Raw genomic sequence first — 19,837 nt, 5'->3', positions numbered from 1 at the left:
TTTTATTGTCTATACTCATCGCTAAAGTTACATACGCCACGAACGATAGGTGGTGAACAGTCTTAAGGATATTTAATATTTCCTACTTTATTGATAGATAGAATGAAATGGAATTATGAATAAGTGCCATCTGATGGAATGGAATAACATTGAATGCGTTGATAAAAAAGGATTAAAAATTAACTATTTGGAAATTTATTTATCTAATTAATTTATCTCAAATTGTTATAATCATATCTATTTATAATTACAATATTCGTATATAATAAATCGTCATAAATTACAATCAATATAACTATTGTATTATTTTGATTGAAATGTAATAAGTAATTGGTACACCTCGTGTCAAGTACAATTTTGGTTGTCATCCCTGATCATAATATTCTTTTTAATCACTGAAGAATAGATAATTGTAGATCACGACAAATGACTTTAATGTCGATGTATCATTGTAGTGATAAGTTGGTGCAGAATAATTTCCTTATTTAAAAAGCATGTTAAGGTCGAAATGGCATATAATTCGACTTATCGTATTCGTCCTGGCACAGTTGGCTTATTGAATATGTATTTTTTTTTATCGTAGTGGCTTTGTACAGGTGGGCGATTAACGCATTAAGTTAGACATTTTTGACAAGCACTTTGTTAATTGTGTTTTCAAACATTGCACGCTTATTGTGTGCAAGAAACGATCGTTAATGTGCTATACGGAAAATATGAATGAGCATTAAATGGTTTCCAATTTTTGAAGTGTATAAATTTTTCTTAAAAATGAGTTGGTTACGAAATAGTCCATTGAGGACAAGTTTTACCAAACAACGATCTAGAGATTCACCACCAAAAGATGCCGATCCATCAGCATGCTATGATAGTTTTTGCAAGCATTGGCAACAAGCTTATGAAATTATTTTACATACTATTGTAAGTTAGACAAAAAACTAGATGTAGTAATAAAAAATATATTCTACATACATAATCTTCAATAAATGTATAATATATTAAATTTATTATACTTAGTCATGTAATTGTATCTTTATAGCCACCAAAGGGAATACCTAGTCAAGATGATGTTCTTGGTGTTGTTAATCATATTGACCAGATGGTAACTCTTTTAGTATTAGAACTTAGAGAGTCTACGTCTTCCAAGCATTATCGTCAAAATTCTAGTGCGACACATTCTCCGTGTCTAGAGTACTTATTAAGTGAGAATTTGCTTGTAAAATTATATGAATGGAGTGTACATACTGGAAGGTAAATATTTTAATTGATTTTGTTATATATATTTTTCAAATATAAGTGAAAGTATTACAAGTATTTCCTATTGTTCTTGTTAAATATAATTTTACTTTCAGATTTAATAATGCTGTTCGCTTAGAACAACTTAAACTTTATGAATTATTAGTATCATACAGTGGCACATTGCTTGCACATGAACCAGTAACAAGGCCATTGTTAAGATTATTAGAAGAATGTGCTAATGATATTATGCCTTTGGAAGTAGAAAAAAAATTAGTTGTCCTATTAAACCAATTATGTGTAGCTTTAATGCAAAATATGGCTTTATTGGATTTATTTTTTCATTCAACATCAACTGGAAAAAATAAGTTAATAGAAACAAATTATTTATTTTATAATTGTACGTAAAGATATTTCTCATGCTAATATATTCCGCATAAATTTTCAGATTTATTATTTTTACGTTATTGATACCTCACGTTCATAGGGAAGGAGGTATTGGACAACAATCTCGAGATGCAATGCTACTATGTATGTCTCTTTCCAAAAAAAATGATGAAATTGGATTATATATTGCTGATCAATCCAACATTTGTCCGGTAAATTATATTTTTTAATCTAAAAGGAGTTTCTAGAAATAAAACAAACAATGTTGTATTAAGTTACAATATAAAAGAAAAATTTTATATTTCACTAGGTATTAGCTACTGGTTTGAGTGGTCTTTATTCTTTATTACCTCGAAAACTTAATATTGAAACAGATGATTGGCATCGTTTAACACCTGATGATGTTAATGATATACCAGCACTTATACAACTTATGAATTCTTTGGAGTTTTGTAATGCTGTTGCACAAATTGCTCATCCCATGGTTCAAAAACAATTACTTGAATTTTTATATCATGGATTTCTGGTACCTGTAATGGGACCTGCTTTATTACAGGTAAGTATAAGAATTTTAAGCACAATAAATCTACATTTTATGATTTTGCACATAACTTATGTCTGATAAAGAAAGGTATTCATTTTATACAAGCAGTGCACTTTGTAATATTATAAACCATTAAATTAATTTTTATACAATTAAATTTTTATGATACAAGAAAATAAGTGAAATTTAATAATTCGACAATTTATTAACATTTTTAATTGCTTTCCTTATTAAAAATTATTTGTATTACACCATTTGTAGTTTTTTCTTATTTTATTTTATTTATTGTTATATCTACACATGTAAAACACATAGAAACTCTTATTTGATTAATCAAAGCACACACAATTTGAAACATATTAAAACTGATAAAAGTTTATCACTAGTTCTTAATAATGCCTATCAAATAGTGAACAGTTGAACATTGACAAACTTAGTTCTAAATTATTTCTATGATAATTTATGTTTTTGTAAAAAATAATTAAAGAAATACTATATTTAATAACATATACAATTAAGGAAATTTTACCATTTTATATATTATAAATATAAATAAATTAAATTACTTTTGTGATACATAGAAATAATAAGTATATGCATATTATCTATGTCTAGCACTGCTTAATATTTTGTGTATTCTTTATTATGGTGTTGGTACTGCTAAAACTCAATTTTCATGCTAATAAAGCATAAGTCATTGATGTTGTCCTTTATGATTGTTGGTGGCTATCTGGTGATACGCTCATGGTGCTCCTAGGATTCTCTTGGCTTGACTCTAGAACAGCTAGATGCACCAGAGCACCGGGTTAGTACAAAATATATTTTTGGGTATATAAAGATAGTATCTCAGTCAACAAAGAAAACTTTTAATATGATAATTTAAGAGAAGATAAATTACATTTCTCTTTAAACTTAGCATTTTTTGCTGAAATACTGTCTTCGCTGAGATCTTACTACAAAAAACATATAACTTATGAACTACATATGTAATTTTGTAGGACAAAATATTAATCAGTAAATTCATTTTAACAAAGAAAAGAATAAAACTCTGTTTCGCTTTATAAATATTTTGTCTTACATTATATATGACATCACTACAACATCATATAACATATGATGTTAAATAAATGATTGTAGTTTATAAGAAACAATATAAATGTGTTTACTTATGCTTACAATATTGTTTAACCATCTTTTAATTTTATTTCAGCTTTATTTATTAAATTGCCTTTTTGTAATTTATATTTTAATGCAATGTGCTTTTTGTAAATTTATGCTTCATAAGGTTATTTTAAGTAAATGGTACTGGTTTCTCTTAACAATTAAATTTTAATATTTATTCATTTTATTTTACTTTTTAGCACAGTATTTTAAGTTAATTACTTAAGCCATTTAACTATCTTTTTTTTTTTTAACAAAATGCTAATATAAAACTTTTGTATTTATCTCTGAGTACCCTTCTTTTATCACATAAAACAAATATGTATCTACATTTTTTTTTGAAGTTTACCAGATTAAACAATAGCACTAAGTAATTTTTTAATATATAAGATAGCAAATTTTTAAATTTTATTACTCTTTAAAAAATTAATAAAAATATTGTCAAGATTATTCTTTTTTACTGTGACATTTGTAAGAATTAATAATTTGAAAGTGTTTTTTAATATTTTAATAACAATCTAATAATTTTGTATAATTTTTCTCTGTAATATTTTTAGACAACTGTGGATGAATTAGTAGCAGCTACAGCTTACTTTGATTTGTTTCTTCGATCCGTAACAGAACCAGGTCTATTGAGATCATTAGTTAGATTTTTACTTGAAGATAACTATGACGAATGTAGGATATTGGATAGTCTTATACAAAGAATATCTTCTAGATCAAGGGTACATATCTAACATATATTTTATTATATTCTTTATAAATAAGGTTTAATATAATTATAGTATTCTTGTATTATAATATTGTATATTTTTAAATGTTTCTCTTTTTATAGTTATGTATTGTAACTTTGGGATTGTTTGAAACCTTGATTAACTTAAACTGCGAGGATGTAATGTTGGAGCTATGTTTAGGGGCATTGAGCCCTTGTTCTCATGTAATGTTATCTCAGCGCCGAAGATTGAAAGATATAGATCCTTTTGGACGTGGTGCCGAAAAATTTTTAGCTTTAATACCAAGCTGTTGTTCTCCATTTTCTCCTTTGGCAACATCACCTACTTCATTACCAAGCACTTTGTCAGTTTCTCGTGAAGAATCTTTAAATAACACATCTGATGCATTAAAATCATTACCATTGTCAATAAATTATGGTACCAGAATATCAGACAGTCTATATGGAAATTATCATGCTTATCTTTGTGATGCTAGACAAAAGATAACAGCTTGTAGGATAGCATGTTGTAACTGGTCATCTCGTTACGATGGAGAGATATCTAAAGATAGCAATACTGGAAGTGCAGTTACTTTAACAGATGAAAATATATTACTTGATCAATCAACAAAAAAAATAGAACAAAATGTGGCACAGTCTTCAGAAACACATTCAACTACTACGATTGATATAAAAGAAAATATTTTTACAGATAATATATTAGCTAATATTCAAAATTTATTAGAAAATAAAGAATTAACAAAAAAAACATTCAATACGGATTTGCCAGTAACATCAGATGTAGTATTATCACTTGAGGAACAAGCTAAATTAGATGCTGATATTGCTGAATTATTAAATGAAAATATAGGTTCTTCAGAACCTGTTGTTGAAACATTATTAACAGGAGATAAAAAAGGTTCTGATAGTGGTATTGATGATTCAAATACAGCTATGAATTCTCTGTTATCATTGGGAGAAAGTAGTGGTTATGAAAGTTTTGCATTTAAAGGATCATCAGAATCAACACTAGAAAATGAGCCAAATGCAAATCAAATAAATGAACATGAAGAAATAAATGTAGAATGCAATCATGAGCCTAATGTACTTTTCCATGATATTGTAGAATCTAATTCTCTAATATCAGAAGAATTAATGATAAGTAAACAAAGCAAAGATACCGCATGTCGTCAAGACATATTTAATGGACAACCAAATGTTGGTATATTTTTGGATGTTATTTTAAGAAAATTGGAATGTATGACAAGCAATAATCTATATGTCAATTTACATTTAACTGGTCTTATAAGTAGATTAGCAATTTATCCACAACCATTGTTACAATCATTTTTATTGAATCATTCATTGGTGTTCCAGCCTAGTATTAGATCATTATTTCAGGTCAGTTAATGCTATCATTAATATGTCATAATTTAAGTATTATATAAACTAATTTTTTATTGATATTTGATATACTTTTTATAGGTACTTGCATCTTTAAAGCGTAAAATAGACCAATATTTATTCAAACACGATAATGTCGACCTATTAGTAGACCAAGCTAGATCATTTTTAATTGGTCGCGAAGATAGATTAGTAAATGCACGCAAAAATGCATTAGAAGCTACTGCACAGTTTGCATGCAGTAAGAGGAATTCCTTAACAAGCGACTCATTTTTAAGAGGTATCATTTCTTTCCTAAACATAATTTAAAGTTTAGGCATATATTTTATCATCTTGTTTATCTTTAATGCATACGGACATGTGTGTAACGCATGTATTGGTTACCATGAAGAAGTACTCTATTTTGAAAATATTTATATAACATAGGTGAATATAAAAAGGTTGCAGGTACCAACATATTATTAATGTTTATTTTTCATATCACTTCTAACTGTTTAGGTGAACCTAAAAGGAGAAGCTTAACATCGTCCTTTACACAAATGTTCAGAAGAGCAAGCAATACATCTGGCTCAGTTAGTTTAACAAATTCTATCAGTCAACCATCTAGTATATCAGAGAATCAATTAGAATCTGTAGGATTTGGGACAGGTTACCGGTAAGATTTATATATTTAAGCATTTTCAAAAGATAAAAATTGCGTAATATTTAATACGAAAAATTTGTATTAATAGGTATTATATCAGATCATCGTGGGAGTCTCCAAGTGAAATAACCTCAGTACAAAATATAGTATTATGTGCAGTTGTATTAGATGAATGGTTGAAAGAATTGGCAGCTATTACTCAAGAACATGCCATCATGTCATTTACAAATGGTTTAGAACATAAAACATAATACAAGAATCTGTAATGATAGAATTGTTAAATTAATCTAAAGGGTGCATAGGTACTAGTAAAAGATAAAACCGCTTTATGAAAGTGTTCATTTTCTTTTGGCAGGGTTGTTAGAATTAGTTACAAATTATAAGATGTATTACATTTTCAAAAAGTTGTAATAATTTTAATCTGTATAAGATTTTTATTATATACACTATTATTATGCTTTTTTATCACTTTGAACCATAGCATCATATTCGAAAGCAAATTACTTTAACTTTTTTCTGAATAATTAGAATTTAATTATTAGTTATTTTCACAATTAATTAGATTTCATTTATAAGTTACATATACGTATATATGTTACTTATATATGTATATTATAAATTTGTATTATAAACATAAAATTACCTGAGGCATTCTTATAGTATACATTCTACAAGTCGTAAACACAAAAATCTATGAAAATATTGAGAAAGAGAGAGAGACGAGAGTATTTATTATTTTTATTTTATTCAGTGTTTTTATTTATCAAATAAAATAAAATAATGTACAGTTTCATCAAAATAACGTTGGGGCAAGTAAGCATCAATTCTTAATAAAGTTTAAGCTCGAACATCATGCTTTACAACATTCAATATAATTTATATCAGAGGATTTCTTAATGAATTACAGAGCTCAAAATGATTCTTAAAGAAAATGTATATTTTTTATTTTTTACTGGAATTTTCTATTTCATACAAATTTAAAATATATAGTAGCTATTCTTTATGAAAAATGTAAATAAGTAATATCTATTTTTTGACATATATATGATTTTATTGTTATTTAATATATACTAATATTTTGATGTTTCTTGTTAATGATACGTACTTATATTAATTGAAATAAGTTTTACATATTACTTACATTTTTAAAGCAAAATATAAATACTCTTATAGCTTTTTTATGTAATATACTACTAACATATAAATATTATTAAGATAACATATATTTTAAACATTACAGAACTGTAAGAGTTATTTGGCTTGTTTTACGATTATAATTTTATTTAGGAGTGTTAATATTGTCAAATATATCAAAATGTCACTTAATATCTTGTTTAAGTATAACAAAAATATTGTGTTATTTGTGATAAAATTAACAAATTTTTGATGCATTCTTGTTATATGTATATTATATAAAATATTATTCTTGCCAATATATTACAATAATCATGAGAAAATCAAACATATAAATATAACATATCAAGGTCTAGATTTAAATATTCAGAATAAAAATATTAATTCTGATATTTTTAAATATTAATATTTGATATTACTTTTGATATAAGCACAAAAATTATATTAGATGGTATAAAAGGTGCAATTTCATATAATGTAAATCAAGCTAATAATTTTTTTAGTTTTAATATTATATTTTCTATTATTCATTTGTACATTTTATTGTTAGATTCTTGCCTCAATGTGATATTATAATTGTGATTATATAAAAATTATAAAATTACCTTGTTAAAACTATTTCTCTAGTGGAAAATAAAATATGAAGTTAAAATTTATTAAAAACGATCGAATGTTGATGAAATTTGCCGAAAAATTATTAATTGTTATTGACTATAATGATGATCATATTATATTGTTCCATTTAAATTAATATTTATAAAAAATCATTGTTATAAATAATATGTTAGCATAATTAAAAAATGCATACTTTATTTTTTAAACTATAATGTTTCCTAATGCAAATTATATATTTTTTTATAAATAGGTATATGTGCATTCTATTTTTCTATAAATATTAAATACGTTTCGGAAAATTTTGAACAATAATCAAATTCATGATTAATTGATGGTTTTAACTTCCACCAATATTGACAGTGCTGTTTTTATAATAAACTGTCGATAATATAGAGCGTGACATAAAAATCATAAAAATCTCTAACCGCAATACAGATGAATTGCAAAAATAATAATTCTTTAAATTTTATTAATAATATATTATGAATGTTATTAATTGTCTCAATAAATTTAATACTATAAAATTAATAAGTTTAATTTGATGAAATTATGTAATCAATAACATTAATTACTTACATACATATATAAGTTATCTTTCTTTGCTAGCGCCCTCTTAGTTTCCAATAAAGATGATGGTCTAAATACAGAACGTTTTTAGTATATTTCTTTATTATTGAAGTAAAACATAAAAATATTAAATACTCAATATTTATCATTGATTCAAAAATACGAAAAATGTGTGTGCAGACAATTTTTTCTATGTAAATACTGTGATTCTGATTGTATATGTATCGCAATGATTAGTATTTATCGAAACAATAGGAATTCAGTAACTATGACAAATCAAACAATGAATAATAAGATTACGTTTAATACTTTAATATCTTATATTAGTTTCTTCGTATAAAAACGAAGTTAAATATTTTGTCGACGTTCATTTCAATTTTACAGTCATAATAACTGTATTACTTTAATATTTTTATAAGTATCAATACGAAAGAAGGAAACGTGAAAAAACTGAAGAATATGGAGGTTGGTTTTCATGAATAATATCAAAATTAATTTTAATACAGATCATATTTCATCTAATTAAAACAGATTGTGTATATGTTTAATGGTATGAAATTTTCTAAATGAGATACTTTTACTATTATCTTTTTCTATATCAATAATTATCCCATTCAATACAATAGACTATATATAATGTAAATTATTATTAAAAATCTTTTATGAATAGATAGCTGTAGAATTATGTTATTTTAAAGAGGATATGATGTGTTAATACTTGATATCCTTAGTTTTTATTTTTATTTTTAATTAGGTAGATGATTGTTCAGCTGGTGGAGATACTGGAGGAGAAGAAGATGAAGATGAAGCTTCTACTCATGGATCAGTAAGTAATAGTAGTAGTAGTGGGATGAGCGGCAGTAGTACTTCAACTGATAGTGGAGAAGACAGTGGAGAAGAACGGGATTCTAGTGATACAGATAGTCATAGTTCTCCAGATGAAGATGACGATGAAAATGAAAATACTGAATATTCAGTAAAAGCAGAAAGTTCAGATGCTCTAGTAAGTATATAAAATATATCAGTAAAATGATATTTTATACAAAATATCTCTTACAATTTTATTTTCAGAGGTGGGAAACTTGTGTGGCTGCGAATATTCGACTGAAACTTCCACAAGATCTTTGCGAAGATTCTGCTATCTTCAAAGAGTTATTAGATTACCCATATTTTTGGAATGAATGCCTTAGTGAAAATCAAAGAGAATCTTTATATAGCTTCTTACCAATTTTTCCAAAAGATTGTGATATCGAAGCTGAAATGGAAAGAACATTGCAAATGTTATTTGATAGAGAGGATCATAGGTAATTTGATGTTTAGATTTTTACATGTAATATTTGTAAACACTTTGTTATTAATTAAATTAATTAAATTAGATTTGGAGTTGCAACACTGGATGCATTTCATAAACACCTTTTAGCTGGTTATTATAGACCAGATATCAAACGAATGCGCAGTTTGCTACATAAAGCACAACAAAAAAGACTGTTGTTTGAAGAACGCAAAAGATCATACGAGCTTGCCAATCAGTTACTTAAATCACGAGAGAGTTTATTATCTAATGCATATAAACAGGGTTTTAGCCAGCCTGTACATCGAACAATGTCTAAATTTCATTGGAAGAAACCAAAGCCAGCAATGGGTAAGTGACTACTCTTATGATAAATACTAAAATTTTTCTGGCTGTTTACATTTGCCCCACACTTCAGCCTTTTGGCAGAGAAGTATATAGTAACTTCCCGGAGACAATACTAACAAGCAATCAACTGATAGTTGAAGAGAAAACCCAGCTACGCTATTTGGAGGAACTGAGTATCCTGAGGACTGAACTGGGAGCTAGTGCAAGGTTAGCACCTGACACAACATCTGAAAATGAAGAAAATTATTTATATTATCAACTATCTGGAACTAAACAAAAGAAGAAAAAGCGCTCCACCATGAGTCTTCAAGGATTATCTATTAGAGGGTTGCAGATCAATCAAGAAGATGAAACAATTCGGCCTGTATTTTCGACGTTCCAACGAACAGATTACGCATCGAATAGATCGTTATTTGTTCGTGAACAAACAGAAGAAGCATATCGTGCAATGTTAATAGCTCATAAAAAGAGAAGAGCACATCATGATGTATGTAAAACTTGGAATATTATTAATGTATTAATTAAATTATGAAATTTGCAATATCTTTATTTTTCGTTTCTTTTCAGATTCATCCTGAATTAAATACTCAGGGCATTGCTCTTGCCGACTTAACTCAAAGAGCACAGACTGGCCAAAAGCACAAGCTTTCAATTAATACTTCTATAAGAATAACTCCTGCTAAGAAACGCATTAAACTAGAACAGTCTACACTTTGTCCACCTGCACCAAAATTAATAAATTCAAATTCTACAAAACATGAAAGTGATAACAGTGACTATTCTCATACAACAGATGATAATAGACATTCTAATGCAGTGGATATAGATCACAAGCTGACGCCCATAAAGTCTGAACCTATAGATGTATATGACATACATCAAGTATCAAAGAAAAAAATGTATGACTTAAAATTAACAAATTATTTTCTTATAATTATTATTTATTCTTATGTTTATCTTTTTTTACGTAGGAGCCCTGTTACTCCTAGGAGTAATAAATCTATTCCAAGCACATTAGAAATTAAGAAAGAAGTAGAAGAAATGGACTTTGATGATATAAAAACGGAGATTAATACAGGCACAAATGATGATGTTATGCCAGAAACAGAGGAAGATGAGGAAAATGACAAAAAAGAACTTGATTTAGGCAGTATCGATATGATGCAAATACCAATTCAACTTGATGATGGTATTGATATTCTTGATGATGTGAAGTAAGTTAAAGATATTTTGCAATAATATCTTATTACCTCAGATAAAGAAACAAAATCTTCAGTACATTTCTTTTTTCTATTTAAGATGTGAGAATGAAAATGTTATGGCTATGAGAGATAAAGAAATTTCTGTACCTAGTGCAGAAGATACTATTGATGTTAATAGTGGAGCAGAACTTATGCAAGAAACTCATGCATCATTTTTTTCTTTGCTGAGAGATGCTTTCACTTCTAAAGGAGAATTTAGAATGAGTACTGGAGAAATAAAGGACGCTATTACACAATGGCAAGGCAATCCAATTTCACCACTAAATGACTGGTATGGAAAAACATGTAATTTAAAAATACAATAATATATATTAACAACTATTTAAATATTTTAAACAATTTTATGTACATATTTGTGTAGGTATTCGTTAGCATCTTCATGGCCATCGTTAGTTCCATTAGCTTTGGGATTTCTTGCTGGTGAATTAACATATTCTCAGGAATTGGAACAATCACAGGAACGGGAACAAGAACTTGTTCCCTACTTAGAAAATAAAGGCAGTGGTGTATATGCTTGGATTGGTGCAGGCAGGGATTCGGATTCTCGTTTATTAGATTTGTGTACAAGATTTTTAATGCATAGGTACCTAAAAGTTTCTTTATACAAAAGTATTTACTATTTTTTTATGTTCTTTTCTATATATATATATATACATTTTTTTTTATCAGGGATTCACTGGGGCCATCTTATATTTCATCTGGTGTAGTTTCTGTAAAACAAATATCACAATTATCGACGTCAAGTAATAATAATAATAACAATGGAAACAGTACAACCAATGGAAATACTAGAAGTGGAAGCCCTGCAGTAGAATCAATTAATATCGATACGAGTTCTCTTGGATCTATTACAGAATGGGAACCACCACGAGCATTATGGCCTACAGAATGGAAAGTCCGACCATCTACAATCGAAGAACGTGAAGAATTTAGAAGACAAGAACGAATGCGCTATGCAGCACCTCATAAAGCATTTACTTATCGCATGCATGGATATGCATCTGTAGTAGGACCTGTCAAAGGCATTTATCAACATAATGTTGGTGCGTTCTCAATTAGTAATTAAAATTACTTTTATTTCTGAAATTATCTTTTTTCGTTATATTTAACATTTTTTAAATAATAGGATCTGGATTAACTAAACCACGAGGGCATTCTTTATTAGTAGCCGACCGACCAAATTTTGTAACAATCTTAGCGTTGGTCAGAGATGCTACAGCTCGATTACCAAATGGTGAAGGAACTCGTGCTGACATATGTCAATTATTAAAAGATTCTCAATACATAAGAGAACAAGGCGAGAGCGATGATAAAGAAGGGTATTTACATTCAGTTGTGTCAGGTGCTTTGGACAGATTGCATTATGAAACAGATCCATGCGTTAGATATTACCCTCGGCGAAAAGAGTGGCTATATCTTCATAGAGCTCGTTCAGAATCAGAATTTGGTATGTACTTACATTCTCTCATTATTTCATACTTACATATTACATACACACACGCACATACTATAATCATATAATACTTGCATAGATGCAATCGAAACAATTAGAAATATATATACATATATATAATACATATATATAATACATATTATTTCATAACTAATTATATTTTTAAACGATATTTTAGAAATGTATCATCAACAGCTACAAGGTGTAGCAAAAAATAAAAAAAATGTAGGAAGTACGTCACGAAATAAATTATTACAACCATCTATTAAACCTATTGTACATAAGGAACAATCTCCTAATAGCAGCAAAGAAACTACACCCAAAAAAGAAAGGCGCGCTGTTACTGTGGTACAACCAGTTATAACTCGGTAAATATAACATATAAAAAATCTATAAAAATAAAAAGCCAAAATATAATAAGCCACGATAATCTAATTTTTACGCGTTATTATAGAAAAGAGCAACGTAAAACTGACGAAAAAATTACTGTTGACCATCCAACTTCTTCCGAACAATCGGTTGTTAATACAACGACAGTAACAACAATTAATGCACCAACATCAGCCATTTCTACCGCTACTGGTACTACCATTTCTGTAACTACACTTCCAAGCTCTTCTACATTAACTACGACAGCTAACATAGAAAGAAATAATATCGTTTCTGAAGTTAAAACTTTAACAACGTCAAATGCAATTAAAAAAGTAACTAATATAGGAGGGAAACCAGTGGCTGTAGTAAAAACTAACGCAGCACAAAGTTTATTGCAGTCAAGTCAACAGCATTTTCCTCATCATCAAATACAAGTGTCCACATCTGCGGGACTGCAAACTATAAGATTGTCAGGGCATTCTGTACTTCATTCTGCTCAACCTACTTCAACAAGTACTAGTTCTTGTATAGGAAGCACTACCACAAACTTAGCAACAATATTTCCTAATGCTAAAGTTCAAAGTCAACAACAGCAACAAACTGTAGTAACGAGTCAAACTGGGAAAAGTATTTTGCAAACTTCTAATATAAAACAACAATCTCAACAACCACACGTATTGCCTGGTAAAACATTACTGGCATCTCAAATAAAATTAGTCAGTTCAGGACAAATAAAATCATTACTCACAGGACATGGCCTTCAAGGTCAAACGATATTCATTAAACAATCATCTCCATCCAATAATCAGTCTCAACAATTACAACAACAACAACAATTAAAGGTAAAATTAAAAAAGAATTGATCTACTTATAGAAATACTTTTCTTAACTCTATATTAATATCAACCTTTTGTACTATTAGCAGCAGCAGCAGCAGCAGCAGCAGCAGCAGCAGCAGCAGCAACAGCAACAGCAACAACAGCAACAACAACAACAGCAACAACAACAGCAACAGCAGCAGCAACAACAGCAGCAACAGCAACAACTACAAAGAGTCGTAACTAACCAACAACAGATACAGACATCAGGAATGCAACGTATAATTGCACAAATCAGCGGTAAACCGATTGCTGTGCAAATACAACAATCTCCGCATCAATCACAACAGCAACAGCAACAACAAAAAATATTGGCGAAGGTTTTAACTAGTACAGGTGGAGGACAACTTATCTCAGTAGAAAGTTTACTTGCACAAAAGGGATTAAAACTAGCAACCAATGCTACTCATACTAACCAAGTAAATAGACAAGGCAAACAAGTCATACAAACTCAGTACCAGGTATTTATATAAAATACTGTAAATAATTGTAAAACGCATTACGTATACATGTACATAATGTACTTACATTTATCTATTTGTTCTATTTGTCAAATTAGGTGGTGTCACAGAATCAAACATCTTCGGCACAATCGAAAATTATTGCTAGTACACATCAACAATCTCAATCGCCTCAAACTCAGACAGTCAGAATGGTCACAGCACAAATTGCTGGAAAACCTATTGTCCTGGCAAGTGGAAATAAGAGTGTTGGCGTTGGAGTAAGTGGGAGTGGAAATGTAGTTCTTGGAAAACAGCAGAACCCACAACAACAACAAAGTCAACAGCAACCAATAATTCTACCAAGTCAGTTGCTAAATATTAAAACGTTACATGGTCTCAAGGTGATACCAACGCCTACAGGACTGAAGACAACAGGCGCTGCAGTTTATGCTAGGGTTATCGCGCCGACAACGATCTCTTCGACTCAGTCGACAGTAAATCAACAGCAACAGCAGCAACAACAACAACAACAACAACAACAACAACAACAGCAACAACAACAACAACAACAACAACCTGCTCAAACACAACCATCAAAGAACAATTCACATAGCACACCTTGACAAAATTAATATGGTTTGTTTTATTATATACTTCTTCATTGTTTCGGCCGTTTATATTTTGAATACTTTAAAACTATTACAGGTCTAAATCTCGTATGATTTACTTGTAAAACCCTAGTTAAAGTATGTAGCACTTCATTGTTGCATCGTATTTAATATATACAACAGAAAATGTTGAACACACAGAAATTCCAAAACTTTCGGGCAACACAACAGAACAATAGCTCTGTACGAATAGGAATGAGGCGATGGATAATATATGATGCATAAATGAAAAAATACGCGAAATTTGTATTATGTATGGAGTATTTACAAATGCATGATATAATTTGAATACAAAGCACTATTTGCTCTTGTGTTTTGAAAATATGTAGTGTTAAGTATAAATAAACTTACATGTAAGAAAATATTAAGTTATCTTTTTACAAGTTTTTGCCTTTGATAGAAAAAAAAAAAAAAGAAAAAAAAACTATTTAGAACACCTAGGCAGCACAAGCTACCGCGTCTTTGGTTCACCCTTTTTTCAAGGATATCATTAGAGACAGTCAATGTGTTCTTACCATATTACATAGATAAATACACATATACTAATAACATTAAATTGCATAACAGGAAGTCATAAGCTAAGTGTATCTGTTAAAGCAAACAGCTATAACAGGTAAATTAACAAAATGCTCACATTATTACACTTAGCGTATTAAAATAAACTTTGTTATATTTGAGAACTTCTTATTTCTTCGAATATGTCAATGAGATTATTGACACCTATTAAATAACCGTCTTCGTGACTTCCCACTTGCCATTCAACGTCGTGACGAATTTCAGATAAATGTTGTGGTAGAGGCAATGTTTTTGCGAAGTCAATCATCCATATACCGGCACTTGTAACGTCATGTACAAACAATAAGCTCGAACCAACAACTTCATGTGAAGCAAAAAATGGGGATGCCTTTAGCGTCGTTCGTATAGCTTTAAGGCGTTGTAAATATTTTGGAACTACGTGTACATAACCTTCAACAAAACGCTTAAGAGCTTCTGTAACCTAAGGTAAAACTTTAGATTATAATATGTATTTTTGTTGTCATATTTAATATTTTTTTATTTAAACACGATTGATTAGCTAGTATATAATTGCAAACCTGTTCACGAGTTTTAGTTGTTTTAAAATCTTTTGAAGATCCACCATTTGCTAATTTTATACCTTCAACTCGAAATCCGAGTGTAGCCGTACTAGAAATTGTTTCTCGCCAGACCATATATCTTGGCTTTGTGACACCCTGTAATCGATGTTCTTCGACATTTGGTGCAGTGGGATCAATTTGTACCATTTTCTCATACATGTCTTTCCGTAGCTACATAACAAAAAATTATACAAAAATTCTACTGTACATAAAACATAACGTCTTCCTTTCTGTGTAAATTCATCACGTTTATTATTATTATTATTATTATTATTATTATTATTATTATTATTATTATTATTATTATTATTATTATTATTATTATTAATTATTATTATTATTTTATACAGTATTCGTTATATTGTATCCTATGGTACCTTAGGTCTTTCTTTGGCTTTTGCCAATTCAGATTCAAGATATGTTCGTATTCCGACTTTACAATCCATCACACAAGGTTGTTCAAATTCTCCCAAAAGATCTTGAAGTTGCATATATGAACAAACAATAGATCCCTTTTCTATTTTTTTATCTTCATCTTTATTCTTGGTTTTTGACTCAGAATCTTCACAGTTTTCTTCTTCAGATTCTCGAATATCCAAAACTCCTTTAAATTCAGGTACATATGGTCTCAGAATATCGCGCATTAGTAAACGGAAACAAGCTTCTTCCTGTGAGCAGTATCTCTTTAAGATAGTTCCTGGTGTAGGCCCAGCACGAAAGTTTCCTTGATGTCCAGCTAATTGTACCTAAATGAAAGATTATGAAATAAATATTTAATATGTGAAATTATATTATATTTATTCTTATAGGATATTTGTATTATATTAATATAATACTTACCCATGGATATCGTTGTTTTTTATATATTTGAAAGAATGGAGCCCAGTGTACAACATTTCTCAGTTTTTTCCAACCAGATGTCTATAACAAATACATAATTATATTAAAATGGATATAACTAATATGAAAAAATGCGATCAGAGTATACATCTTCAACTATATTTATAGTTAATTATACTTACTCGTAAAGACTTAACTGGTTGAAGTTCTTCAGAGATATCACAGTCATCTCCACTTAAACTGGAGGTAGTTGAACAGTCTGATACTTTACGTACAAATGGAACATCTAATAATTCAACTTTTGATTGGTCTTTTAGTTCAGAAGAATTATCATCTGTATATTCAAGAACTGGAGAATCAAATTTACTGTAATATGGACCAGTAGTCTCCACACATGAATTTCTTCTGTTCCCAGCTTCATGTAAATTCCTGAAACAAGTAAAATTTTTGTTTGTTATTTTTATATGGATATATGCAAATATTTAAATAAAACCTAATATATCATAATATATAAAAGTACCTCATAGAAGTGGTATTTGATTGCCCTAGGCACAAACAACAGGAATCAGAATGTCGACGAAGACGGCAAACTTGAAGGAACTTTAAATTTAAAGACTCTTGTATCTCATCACAATCCAGACAAGAACAACTACTGGCTTGACTTGGACTGCCACTCGTTCCATCATATTTTTCGACATCAAGATTGGTTCTCTCAAAATTTTCATCTAAGTAAGAATAATCCGAATAATCGCTAACAACCACACTTGGTGTTCTCCAATATCTTGGTCGTCCTTCAGTAGATTCACATTCGCTACTTTCTACCACATTAAAACAATCCCATCCTGTAAAAGAACAAATAATCTTTTATTCCATTAATTGATAGTTCTGACATCTAAAAGTAAATAAATATATATTAGAAAAAATATAAAAAGTAAAATTAAAAATAAAAGATCATCAAAGATTGAACATGATTAATATGATGGAATAATCAAATTCCCTTAGTTTTCTATTTTCACTTATATTTTTTTCTGGAATTTATCTAAGTAAATCACCTTTTCCTTGATCCTCATCACTCAATACAGCACTATCAGAACTGTAACATCTCGTGACCCTTAGTTTATGTCGATTATGTTGATAAACACTATTCGATGTATCGTCATCACTCGGCAAGGTAGAATCGAGACTCCAGCATCGAGCTACCGATCCTCTTCTTCGTTCCGTATCGGGCTCAATGCCCTCGTCGTTTGGAGGACTTTTACTCAAGACACGTACGACCGGCATCCTTATCGTATCAAATTTGTCGTACCTTTCATTTGCTTCCGTAGTATCATCATTGGTGGTATCATTTTCTTTTTGTGGAAGATTCTTCGACTTCATCACGGTGACCCCATTCAGTGGCTGGTGGCTGTTCTGGTAGCTGTATCTGCCGTATTACACGTAAATATTCAACGATATGATCCAGCGGAATGGTGGTCAAAGAATCGCGACGTGTTCTAGCGCGTAATAACAATGTAAACGAGGAATAAGTGATTTTTGATCGTTGATCGATACAATTTGTTTCACAAAACAATTGTTACCTCGTACTTGTCTCTCCTTTAAAACGTGCCCTTCCATTCGGTATGATGGGTCGTAGTATGCATGTCGTATCGGATATATTAAACTTTAAATTGAATGCTTTCCAAGGACGATCCCGACGCTACATATCGAGAATCCAACTCGACGCCATGTCGCGTTGAGAAACACGAAACTCGGACGGGAGTATGCCCGATAGTTGTTCGATACATGCGTTCGTTCGCGCTCAGCAATCGTCCCCACTCTATTCTTTGAAGGAATCTCCTTGAAGAGAAAAGTAACCCTCTTCTACAGTCTCTTTCTTTCCTGTCCCTTCTTTTATTTGTTCCTGTTATTGTCAATCTCAGACGAGTTCTTCGAATACAACACAACGTCTTTCGACAGAGTAGTTTATCGCTCATAGTAACACGTTCATGTTATTTCACTTTAAAAAGAGTTTGTAAAAACGTAGTTTCGTAAATATATCATACGATCGTTGTCATAGATCACTTTATATCATCTCTCGTTTTAATTAATTCGTCTATGATTCGTCGCTTCTTCCTTGACGCATTGAAATCGGGACATCCTCTTTTTTAATTTACGCGCGCTTCGTAAGTCTTCATCGATTGTCGATTGTTCACCATACTTTTTAGTACAATCGCAGAGATTTCTTTATTTCAAATTACCGGAAAAGGGAGTTGTTTTTAGGTGATAAACGATGAGAGATAAGGAACAATAGGAAGTTAGATGGTAAAATTGTTGTCTCATCGAAGGTAGGAAAGAATCTATAAGTGTGTGCTTGATCATTCGGTTCGGGGAAAAAATTTAGAAAGGATGAGGTTGGAAAGGTATATTGAAATTGTTTCTTATTCTTTCGTTTGACGTCACGCGTGCGTCAGAGGAACCGTAGAAACGAGAAAGTGCGATTGAATGATCGTATTTACGATCATCTCGCGACTATATGTTGTCTGGTATCGTTAATTCTTTCTCCTTCTCTACGAACGGTCCATTATCTCGTCAGTTCAAATGCCCCTCGGCCACTTGAGCCTATCTGTGTTCGCTTCGTTCTATTCAACGCGTATCAAATGCTTGTCGTATAATAATAAATGTTCCTTATTCATTTCGGAACACTTTAAATGTTTATTAGATATCAACGACCTCTATCTATAATTATAATTCAATATTCAAATATTCG

General features: G+C 29.9%; 3 protein-coding genes across 13 annotated transcripts; 2 read left to right on the top strand and 1 right to left on the bottom strand.

Moving 5' to 3' along the window:
• Positions 1-275: 275 nt before the first annotated feature.
• Positions 276-7,314, top strand: LOC118449509 (FHIP family protein GK23746). 3 transcript variants are annotated; one of them, XM_035884163.2, is made up of 11 exons: positions 283-918; positions 1,037-1,248; positions 1,350-1,601; positions 1,682-1,832; positions 1,931-2,176; positions 2,922-2,969; positions 3,883-4,050; positions 4,161-5,438; positions 5,523-5,721; positions 5,940-6,096; positions 6,173-7,314. In XM_035884163.2, the coding sequence occupies exons 1-11, from the start codon at positions 718-720 to the stop codon at positions 6,333-6,335; spliced, it is 3,075 nt and encodes a 1,024-aa protein (XP_035740056.2). In that variant the 5' UTR covers positions 283-717; the 3' UTR covers positions 6,336-7,314. The 3 variants fall into 3 exon arrangements, with proteins under 3 accessions (XP_085512033.1, XP_035740056.2, XP_035740057.2); XM_085655907.1 differs by lacking the exon at positions 6,173-7,314 and having other exon boundaries at positions 276-918; positions 5,953-6,093; XM_035884164.2 differs by lacking the exon at positions 2,922-2,969 and having other exon boundaries at positions 6,173-7,311.
• A 1,149-nt stretch (positions 7,315-8,463) lies between these two features.
• On the top strand, positions 8,464-17,820 carry NFRKB (nuclear factor related to kappaB binding protein). Of its 8 annotated transcripts, XM_035884188.2 has the most exons (17): positions 8,464-8,865; positions 9,155-9,403; positions 9,472-9,704; positions 9,777-10,042; positions 10,174-10,526; positions 10,607-10,938; positions 11,011-11,253; positions 11,339-11,572; positions 11,663-11,884; positions 11,971-12,344; positions 12,428-12,748; positions 12,933-13,122; positions 13,209-13,968; positions 14,049-14,465; positions 14,564-15,083; positions 15,153-16,117; positions 17,061-17,820. In XM_035884188.2, the coding sequence occupies exons 1-15, from the start codon at positions 8,860-8,862 to the stop codon at positions 15,068-15,070; spliced, it is 4,707 nt and encodes a 1,568-aa protein (XP_035740081.2). In that variant the 5' UTR covers positions 8,464-8,859; the 3' UTR covers positions 15,071-15,083; positions 15,153-16,117; positions 17,061-17,820. The 8 variants fall into 8 exon arrangements, with proteins under 8 accessions (XP_035740081.2, XP_035740086.2, XP_085511738.1 ...); XM_035884193.2 differs by having other exon boundaries at positions 14,064-14,465; positions 14,564-16,117; XM_085655612.1 differs by having other exon boundaries at positions 14,061-14,465; positions 14,564-16,117.
• Positions 15,342-18,468, bottom strand: LOC118449525 (uncharacterized). 2 transcript variants are annotated; one of them, XM_035884207.2, is made up of 7 exons: positions 18,144-18,468; positions 17,612-17,933; positions 17,274-17,520; positions 17,092-17,172; positions 16,629-16,997; positions 16,210-16,422; positions 15,342-16,112 (listed from the first exon to the last, which is right to left on the bottom strand). In XM_035884207.2, the coding sequence occupies exons 1-7, from the start codon at positions 18,466-18,468 to the stop codon at positions 15,783-15,785; spliced, it is 1,887 nt and encodes a 628-aa protein (XP_035740100.1). In that variant the 3' UTR covers positions 15,342-15,782. The 2 variants fall into 2 exon arrangements, with proteins under 2 accessions (XP_035740100.1, XP_035740101.1); XM_035884208.2 differs by having other exon boundaries at positions 15,984-16,123.
• Positions 18,469-19,837: the final 1,369 nt, after the last annotated feature.

Source organism: Vespa mandarinia, chromosome 3 (genome assembly GCF_050613455.1).
Source record: "Vespa mandarinia isolate Hongniang chromosome 3, ASM5061345v1, whole genome shotgun sequence".
Classification (NCBI taxonomy): Eukaryota; Metazoa; Arthropoda; class Insecta; order Hymenoptera; family Vespidae; genus Vespa; species Vespa mandarinia.
The sequence above is the reverse complement of the archived record's forward strand: the minus strand, read 5'-3'. Positions and strand labels throughout refer to the sequence as shown.